Genomic DNA, 9767 nt, shown 5'->3' on the forward strand with positions numbered 1-9767 from the left:
TGGTCTGGAACTCCTGACCTCAGGTGATCTCCCCGCCTCAGCCTCCCAAAGTGCTGGGATTACAGGCATGAGCCACCATGTCCAGTTGTGATGTCAACTTTTTATCCATTGGTTTAGATAATGTCTTTTTTCATCACTGTTAAGTGAAACAGTATTTTGTACTATTAATAATCAGATTATTTTCGTGATGAGCTACTTTAGACTATATAAATGTCCTGTTCCTCATCCAATTTTTGTCCATAAATTTCAGGATTTATTGGTGATTCTTGTCTGAATCATTTATTACTATTATGGTGGTTGCCAATTGGTGATTTTCTTTTCTATTCTTTTCTTTTTTTAGAGACAGGGTCTCACTCTCTTGCACAGGCTGGAGTGCAGTGGTGTGATTATAGCTCACTGCAGTTTCCAATCTCTGGGCTCACGCAATGCTCCCACCTCAGCCTCCCAAGTAGCTGGGAGAACAGTCGTGCACCATTGCCCTGATCTCTTCTTCTTATAAAGTCACTAGGTCCCTTCCCATGATAATCCATTAATCTGTGAATGAACTAATCTATTCACGAGGGCAGAGCTCTCATGATCCAATCATCTCTTAAAGGCCCCACCTCTAAATACTGCCATACTGCCACATTGAGGACTTTCTTTCTTTCCTTTGCTCTCTCTCTTTCCTTCCTTTTCTTTTTTCTTTTCTTTTCTTTTTTTTTTTTTGAGAACAGAGACTCACTGTTGCCTAGGCTGGAGTGCAGTGGTGTGATCTCGGGTCACTGCAACCTCTGCCTCCCAGGTTCAAGCAATTCTCCTGCCTCAGCCACCCAGTAGCTGGGAATACAGGTGCGTGCCACCACACCTGGCTAATTTTTTATATTTTTGGTAGAGATGGGGTTTCACCACATTGGCTAGGCTGGTCTCGAACTCCTTACCGTAAGGTTCTTGTATTGGTTCGAACCCCAAAAGCATGCCAACAGACACCACCAGGCGGTGTGGAGCAACGTGCTGTTTTAATGAGCGCCTGGGCGCAGGCAGGCTGAGTCCTAAAATGGCGTCAGCCTGAGGTGAGGACGGGGCAAAGGTTTTATAGTCTCCTGTAAACAGGAAGTGTCCTAGTCTGACATTGTACACAGATGACCTCTTTCTCGATCTTCAGGGTTACGTGTCTTCCCGCTAGCTTTCTTCCTGCTTCTGCTATCTTGCTGGCACACGCTGCTGGCACAAGTAGCCTTGTGGACTGGGCCCGAGAAGGGAGGAGTCATCCATCTCCTTAAGCTTTCAGGCCCCGGGGAGAATCTTATATATTCCTGTCTGTTTGGTTATACAAAAGGGAAAAGGAACAACTTTCTCAATAACTATTTCAGGCGTGACATAGGGGTGGAGTGGGCACCTTGGAAAAAGAAAAACTTAATTTTTGGGGTATTCTTGAGAATTGTATCCATCATGTCGTTGTAGCAGGAGTGTCACCTGGATAGTCTGGCAGTTACCTGTAATTTCAACAAGAGTTTTAATGGCTTTTATTATCAGTGGGATAACACAGGGGAGAAGCAGGAGGAGCCCAATGATGAAGATTACTGTCCCTACCAGCGTTTTAAATCCTCCTAAATTAGAGAACCACCCTCCTAGAAGGTTTGCTGGGTCCTATCCCTTCCAGGTTTGGACTGGTACACGGGCAACTTTTCTGATGTTTGAAGCGATTTCTAGAACCACTTTTCTGTTATCATCTATGTTAAGACAGCAATTAGATACATTAAATTTACCACAGACTCCACTCTCTTCTCCTAATAAGTAATTTAGTGCTAGCCCGTTTTGATAAATTGCCGTGCGCATTTGGTTTTGTTGTTGCGCGAGCATTTCCAGGGCTGAGGCGGTTTGGTTAGTATTTCTAGAATAGCCTGTAGTCTAATTATTCTATTTAGCATATATAAAGGAGTGCAGTAACCCCATGAACCATTCTTATCCCAAGTGGCAGGACCGTAATATTCGATGATCTGTTTCGGAGGCCATTCGTTCCCTTGCCATCTTTGGCTTCCTCCTACCTTTAAGGATCGTTTTTCTTTGTTTAGGTTATTATATACAAGGACGCTGAGGGTGTTGCCCGCTGTTAATGTTTTGGAGGAAGGAGTACCCTTGGGGGTGAGCTTGACCCTGGTGCGATGGACCCAGTGGGGCAGTCCTTGGACTCTCACTGCAGTTGGCATGCTGAGTATCACAGTGTAGGGTAGGGGCATCTCCTCTTCGATTGTAGCTTTTGGTGACGGTCGGATTGACAGATAAACACATCTGTGCCTGCAAGACAGTTATGTTGAGAGGACAAGGTGGTGTCGACAGGGAGAGGCGTGGTGTCGACAGGGAGAAGCATGGTCTCATTTGCTGCTTCACAAATGAAAGACCGCATCTGGATTAAGGAGGGGAGGTAATTCCTGAGTGGCTCATAGTCTGGTAAGGGTGGAGGCCCCAAGACAAAAGTTTGGCCATACATGATTCCAAGGCTATGAAAAGAGGGTGCCTTTGGTGTTGTGCGGAGTCTTATGAGGGCAAAAGGGAGATTTTTTGTCCACGGCTGGTGGGTTTCTAGAGCCAGCTTGATGAATTGGGCTTTAAGGACAGTTAATTTTTTTTTTAACTTTGCCTGAAGATTGAGGCCTGTAGGGTGTGTGGATAACCCACTTTATTCCTAAGGATGTAGAGACGCCTTGGTTAATTTGGCTGATGAAGGCGGGCCTGTTATTGGACTGGATGGATGTTGGGAGTCTAAAACGGGGACTTATATGTATGACGAGAGTTTGTGTGAGGATGTTTGCACCTTCTGAAGTTGCTGGGAACGCTTTTACCCACCCGGAGAAAGCACAGACAAAGACTAGACAATAGCAGAGCCGTTTATCTGGCAGCGTGTGAGTGAAATCTACTTGCCAATCTTGCCCGGGTAACTGGCCCCGGGGTTGGTGGGTAGGAGAAGGTGGCGGCTGAAGGGAGCACTGGGGTGACATTGAGTGGCAGATAGAGCAGGACTGGGTAATTTCTTGAACATGGCTGGAAAGATGAGGAAAGTGAGAATAGGGCACAGAAGTTGCAAGAGAGGTTTGTAACCAACATGGAAAGAATTGTGGAGGCTTTGGAGGATAGGGATTGTTTGAGAGTGAGAAAAAACGAAGCGCCCTTCCTTGACATACCATGGTCCTTGCTTTTGAAGGTTTTGGGCTCAGAAGTCCTCCTTTTCTTCTGAGGAGTAAAGAGAAGAGAACAGGGACAGGGACAGAAACTGGCCTTGCATGGGTTGTAGAGCTACTTCTTTGGCTGCCCGATCTGCTAGCACATTTCCAGCTATTATAGGATTGTCTGGGGTTTGGTGGCCTCTGCAATGAATGACGGCAACTTTCTGCGGGAGCCTGACAGCTTGAAGGAGTTTGCTGATGAGAGAGCCATTTATGACAGGAGCGTTTTTTTGCAGTTAGGAAACCCCATTCTTTGCAGATGGACGAGTGTGAGTGCACTATGTGGAACTCATAATGAGGATTTGCATATATATATATATATATATATATTTTTTTTTTTTTTTTTTTTTTTTTTTTTGAAATGGAGTCTTGCTCTGTTGCCCAGGCTGGAGTGCAATGGTGCGATCTCAGCTCACTGCAACCTCCACCTCCCAGGTTCAAGTAATTCTCCTGCCTCAGCCTGCCAAGTAGCTGGGACCATAGGCACACACTAAAACGCTCAGCTAATTTTTGTATTTTTAGTGGAGACAGGGTTTCATCATGTTGGCCAGGGTGGTCTCGATCTCCTGATCTCATGATCCACCCGCCTCAGCCTCCCTAAGTGCTGGGATTACAGGCGTGAGCCACTGCGCCCGGCCAAGATTTGCATATATGTTGATCTGTTGTCTGGCTGCTCAAGTGAGAGCTCTAGTGAGAGTGATGAGTTCAGCTTTCTGGGTGGTGGTGCTTAGGGAGAGCAGATTGGCTTCAATAGTATGGAGAGGTGACACTATAGCATAGCCAGCATGCCAGCGTCCTTGAGGTAGGAAGAAGCTCCCATGACAAACCAAGTAAAGGAGGCATCTGGAAGGGGTTCATCTGTTAGATTTAGAAAAGGTATAAAAAAGGTTTGAACAGTGTTCACACAGATATGTGTAGGGTCTTGGTAAGAGCGTGGCCGGGTTTAGATGGGAGCTGGTTCGCGTGGGATTTGGGGGGTTTCTATGAATAGAGCATTCAGTTGGAGGAGCCGTGGGGCAGAGATGAGACTTAGCACACTGTGGTGAGCTAGCATATCTTTGATGTTATGGGTTGAATAAACTGTTAGGTTGGCCTGGAGAGATAGTTTTAGGCTTTCAAGAGTGAGGACAGCAGCTGCTGCCAATGCTTGGAGGCAGGCAGGCCATCTGAGAACTGTGGCTTCAAGCTGTTTAGAGAGGTGGCAACAACCTGGAGGGTGGGTCCCTTAGACTGGGTTAGAACACCTAGTGTGACTCTAGGCCGTTTGTCAGTATAGAGGGAGACAGGTTTGGTGAGATCTAGAGAGTGAGGACGGGGGCTGAGATGAGAGCCTTTTGGAGTAGACAGAAAGGCTGGGTAATAGGCTGTGTAGGTTTAATTTTTTATTTTATTATTATTATTTTTGAGATGGAGTCTCACTCTGTTGTCCAGGCTGGAGCACAGTGGCACGATCTCCGCTCACTGCAACCTCTGTCCCTCCAGGCTTAAGCAATTCTCTGCCTCAGCCTCTGGAGTAGCTGGGATTACAGGCGCATGCCACCATGCCCAGCTAATTTTTAGTATTTTTTTTAGTAGAGACAGGGTTTCGCCATCTTGGCCAGGCTGGTCTTGAACTCCTAACCTTGTGATCCACCCGCCTCAGCCTCCCAAAGTGCTGGGATTTCAGGCGTGAGCCACCGCGCCCGAAGGCTGTGTAGGTTTTAAAGGCTCATGGAGAGGGCCTTTAGCAGTTTGGTGTAACGGTTTGGCAAGTAGAGCAAAGGAGGGAACCCAGAGCCTAAAATATCCCGCTAGTCCTAGAAAAAATAAATTCTTGCTTAGTTTGTGGAGGCGGGAGGGACTGGAGGAGTGATATGTGGTTGGTTGTGAGCCCTTGGGTTCACGGGGTAAGAGCTAGGCCTAGATAGGTGACTTGAGGGGGTGTATATTTGTGCTTTTTAAGGGGAGACCTGATACCCCCGTTCTGCCAAGAAATTTAAAAGAGAGATAGTATGGACGTTGCAGTCTCTTTGAGAGGGGCTACACAGGAGTAGATTATTAACATGTTCAAGGAGAGTGGACTGTTTTAGAAATAAGGTACAGAGGTTGACAGCAAGGTGGGGGCTGTCTATGAAACCTTGAGATAGTATGCACCAGGTGAGCCGACATGAAAGTTGGGTGTCAGGGTTTTCCCGCGCAAAGGCAAAGAGGTTTTGGGAATTAGGGTGTAAAGGAATTGTGAAAAAAAGCATCCTTTAGGTTTAGAACAGAAAAATGGGTAGTATTGGAGGGAACTGCGGAAAGTAAAGTATATGGGTTAGGAACTACTAGACATACCGGGAGTACAACTTGGTTAATGAGCCTGAGGTCCTGGACTAAGGACCTCAGGCTAAGTGATAAGTTCCGTTTGGCTTTGTAACAGGTAGAATTGATGTGTTAAAAGGGGAGTCTGTTGGGCAGAGTAGGTGACTGGCAAGGAGGTGACAAATGATAGGCCTTAGGCGTATGAGAGCTGCTTGGGGGATAGGATACTGCTTCTGTGATAGGAACTGGGGGGGCTTTTTAAGGGTAATGTGAATGGGGGTGTGGTGTTCTGTGACTGAGGGTGTGGAAGTATCCCAAACAGCAGGGTTAACTATGGATGGAGGACAAGGAAAGGCTGCACGTTTTACGGTGGGAGGTTGAAAGAGTAGAAGAAAGCTAGAAGTACTGGCGGGGTCTGGATGGATGCATTGGGTACTATGGGGAATGTGGAAGTGAAGAGTAGTGTGGAGTTTTGAAAGGATATTTCTGCCTAGGAGCGGAGTTGGGCATGAGGGCAGGACTAAGAAAGAGTGAGTGAAGGAAAAAGTGTGCAGGGAGCAGAAAAGTGGAGGGGTGGCTTGGGGTTTGGAGACTTGTTGGTCAATTTTCACAACAGAGACTTGGGAGGACTGGGTGGGTCCTGAAAAATGAGGTAAAGCAGAGTAGATTGCCCAGGATTAATTTAAAAAACATACTGGCCTACCTGCCACCACCAGGGTTACCCTTGGCTTGGATGAAGCGATGGTAGTTGCTGGGGCATCCGTTCCAGGGCACCATCAGTCTTCAGCAGCAAGGCCAATGAGATCCAAGTAGGCCGGCTCAGAAAGGGATGGGGGCAGTCCTCGGGGGCCGCTCACAGTCCGACTTCCAGTGGGGTCTTCCGCAGAGGGGGCATGGCCTGGTGGGCTTACCTGGGTTTGGGCATTGTCTGGACCAGTGGCCTTCATTGTCACACTTGAAACAGGCACCAAGTGGAGGTGGATTGTTAGGAGGCTTCCCTGTGGAGCTGTGGCCCCATGGGCCTACAGGGCCCCTGATGGCGGAAGCAGGCATTTGAAACTCTGCCAGCTTTTGCCTTTTACTTTTCTCATCACGATTGTTAAAGACTTTGATGGCTAAGTTAAGAAGGTCTCGTTGTGGGGTTTGAGGGCCGTCATCAAGCTTCTGAAGCTTGCCCCGAATATCAGGGGTAGATTGGGAGATGAACGGAAGGTTTAAGATAGTGGTTCCTGCTGAGGGTTTGAAGGGGGAAGGGGGATTGCATTAACATGGAGTGGAGGACAGATAGGGGCGTAAGGTGGCAGGATGGGTTTACAAGCCTCAGGAGAGGGCAGCTGTGGAGGAGAATGGGTACAAGCAATACTCGAATTGTCCTGAGGGGGGATGGTGTAGGAAAAGAAGTGGATACAGCTGACTGGGAAGATGGCGGCTGGGAAGCTGGTGGCTGATAAGACAATGAAGAGGCTTGGGGGATTAAAGAAGACAGTTGAGAGGAAACCGTAGGGGCTGGGAGGACAGTAGTCAGCTGGATTAAACCAGAAAAAAGAGGTAGGGTTGGGAGGAGAAAGGCGATCTGGGTGATGGGAATGAAGGAGGAGGATTTGAACAGGTTAGCAAGAACTGCGGAGGTCGGGTTGTGATCTGAGTGCAAAAGGCCTGGACATAAGGAATTTCCTCCCATTTCTCCAGTTGTCGGCAATCATCGCTTAAATGAGTTAAAATTGTGAAGTTGAATGTTCTATTTGCGGGCCACTTGGACCTGTTATTTAATTTGTACTGCTACCAGGCTGTATTGCAAAAAAAGACAAGGTGCTTAGGGTGGATATTTTGCCTGAGGCCTAAGGTTTGCAGGTTTTTTATGAGGCAGCCTAGAGTGCTGTTTTTTGGAATGGAGGAGCAGGAGTTTCCTATAACAGAGGGTGGGCTCGGGAGAACAGGGAAAAAGGAGACCGTCCTGGACAGCCGGAGGGAGACCATAAAAGGAGCGACCATCACCGCTGCCTTTTTCGTTCTGGAACGGGATCAAATGGCTTAGAGGCATCCCCCTAAGACCAGATGATCAGTGAGTACCTGGCACACACCAGACCCTTCTTGGACCAACACTGGATTTTCAGACGGGAGAAACTGAGAGACCATGCGAATTGTTCCCTGTTAACTGGGCTCCCGGGGAAACTTACCATTAGTCGAGACCAGTGACCGATGTGCATGCACAGAGAGGCGACTGGAGGCTGAGGAGCTTCCCTTGTCTAGCTGCTGTGGCCTGCTCTCCGGGGTGGAGGGGTAGGTCCATGCGGGACGCAGACCTGAGCTCCTCCTGGGTTTTGGCTCCAGATGTAAGGTTCTTTTATCGGTTTGAAACCTGAAAGCCTGCCAACAGACAACACGAGGCAGTGTGAAACCACATGCTGTTTTAATGAGCGCCTGGGTGCAGGCGGGCTGAGGCCTAAAATGGTGTCAGCCCCAAGTGAGGAGGGGCAAAGGTTTTATAGTCTCCTGTAAACAAGAAGCCTCCTAGTCTGACGTAACTGCTACATTGTACCCGGATGACCTCTTTCTAGATCTTCAGATCTTCAGGGCGTGTCTTCCCGCAGGCTCTCTTTCTGCTTTTGCTACTTTGCTGACACATGCTGCTGGCACAAGTAGCCTTGTGCCTTAAGACTGGGCCGGGCGCGGTGGCTCAAGCCTGTAATCCCAGCACTTTGGGAGGCCGAGACGGGCGAATCACGAGGTCAGGAGATTGAGACCATCCTGGCTAACACCATGAAACCCCGTCTCTACTAATAAAAAAAAAAATACAAAAAACTAGCCGGGTGAGGTGGCAGGCGCCTGTAGTCCCAGCTACTCGGGAGGCTGAGGCAGGAGAATGGCGTAAACCTGGGAGGCGGAGCTTGCAGTGAGCTGAGATCCGGCCACTGCACTCCAGCCCGGGCGACAGAGCGAGACTCCGTCTCAAAAAAATAAAAAAATAAAAAAAAGACTGGGCCTGAGAAGGGAGGAGTTATTCATCTCCTTAGGCTTTCAGGCCCCGGGGAGAATCTTACACTGACCCCAAGTGATCCACCTGCCTTGGCCTCCCAAAGTGCCGGAGTTACCAGTGTGAGCCACCATGCCTGGCCTGTCTGCCTGCCTGGGCCTTCCTTTCCTTCCTTTCCTTCCCTTCTTCCCTCCCTCCCTCCCTCCTTCCCTCCTTCCCTCCTTCCTTCCTTCCTTCCTCACAGTCCCACTCTCACTCAGGCTAGTGTGCAGTGGTGCGATCATGGCTCACTGTGGCCTCAAACTCCTAGGCTAAAGCAATCCTCCTATCTCAGTCTCTGTAGCTGGGACTATAGGCATGCACCACCACATCTGACTAATTTTTGTATTTTTTTGCAGAAACAGGATTTCACCGTGTTGCCCAGGCTAGTCTCCAACTCCTGGGCTCAAGTGATCCTCCTGCGTCAGCCTCACAAAGTGCTAGGAGTACAATCGTGAGCCATTGAGCCTGGCCAAGGATTATGTTTCAACATAAGTTTTGGAGGGGACACAAACCATAGCACTTACTTTCATACAAAAACCTGAAAGACTCTGGGGTGTCTGGAAAAAAATGGAAGATCTCAAATTTCTAGAACATCTCCAGGCTATCAGTTACCATTCATATCCTCATTTTCAAGCCACATGGTTCCTGTCTAGTCTGGCCTGGCCACCCTGCAACATGGGGGTGGGAGACCAGAAATCTCTGCAGAGGCTAGGATCCCTGCATTGGGGATTAGCCTGCCTGTTCCCTACTTCACATACACCAAATTTGGAGCCTGTTGCACATTTTTCCAAGGATCGATTCCAGATCCACCTGACTTTTCTTCCACCTTCTGAATTCTTGGCATAATCTTTCCCAAAAGGCAGGAATTGCCATTTTCAAGCAATTTCTTTCTTCAAGTTCCGTAAAAAGAACATAAGAAGACAAAGACATGTAAAGAGACTATCTGGAGTATAAGGGAGAGGAAATCAAGGAGAACAAAGCTAGATTAATACCACCTAAAAGAACTATTCAGCCCAAAATCAAAGTAGTTCCATTGATAACTCAAAACCAGGTACTTACTTGTTCTAAAGAACAGTGGTTTGGCCAGGCACGGTGGCTCACGCCTGTAATCCCAGCAATTTGGGAGGCTGAGGTGGGCAGATCACCTGAGGTCCGGAGTTGGAGACCAGCCTGACCAACATGGAGAAACCCCATCTCTACTAAAAATACAAAAAATTAGCCGGGTGTGGTGGCACATACCTGTAATCCCAGCTACTCGGGAGGCTGAG

The 9767-nt window shown here is 48.2% G+C and overlaps 1 protein-coding gene across 4 annotated transcripts; it reads right to left on the reverse strand.

The window, feature by feature from the left end:
* Positions 1 to 978: 978 nt before the first annotated feature.
* On the reverse strand, positions 979 to 8033 carry LOC114676959 (uncharacterized). 4 transcript variants are annotated; one of them, XR_013415901.1, is made up of 4 exons: positions 7661 to 8020; positions 6187 to 6394; positions 2114 to 2274; positions 979 to 1472 (listed from the first exon to the last, which is right to left on the reverse strand). XR_013415901.1 is itself a non-coding variant. In XM_077998010.1 (4 exons), the coding sequence occupies exons 2-4, from the start codon at positions 6258 to 6260 to the stop codon at positions 1449 to 1451; spliced, it is 348 nt and encodes a 115-aa protein (XP_077854136.1). In that variant the 5' UTR covers positions 6261 to 6437; positions 7661 to 8033; the 3' UTR covers positions 979 to 1448. The 4 variants fall into 4 exon arrangements, 2 of the variants coding, with proteins under 2 accessions (XP_077854136.1, XP_077854137.1); XM_077998010.1 differs by having other exon boundaries at positions 2025 to 2274; positions 6187 to 6437; positions 7661 to 8033; XM_077998011.1 differs by having other exon boundaries at positions 6187 to 6437; positions 7661 to 8005.
* Positions 8034 to 9767: the final 1734 nt, after the last annotated feature.

Source organism: Macaca mulatta, chromosome 3 (assembly GCF_049350105.2).
Source record: "Macaca mulatta isolate MMU2019108-1 chromosome 3, T2T-MMU8v2.0, whole genome shotgun sequence".
Classification (NCBI taxonomy): Eukaryota; Metazoa; Chordata; class Mammalia; order Primates; family Cercopithecidae; genus Macaca; species Macaca mulatta.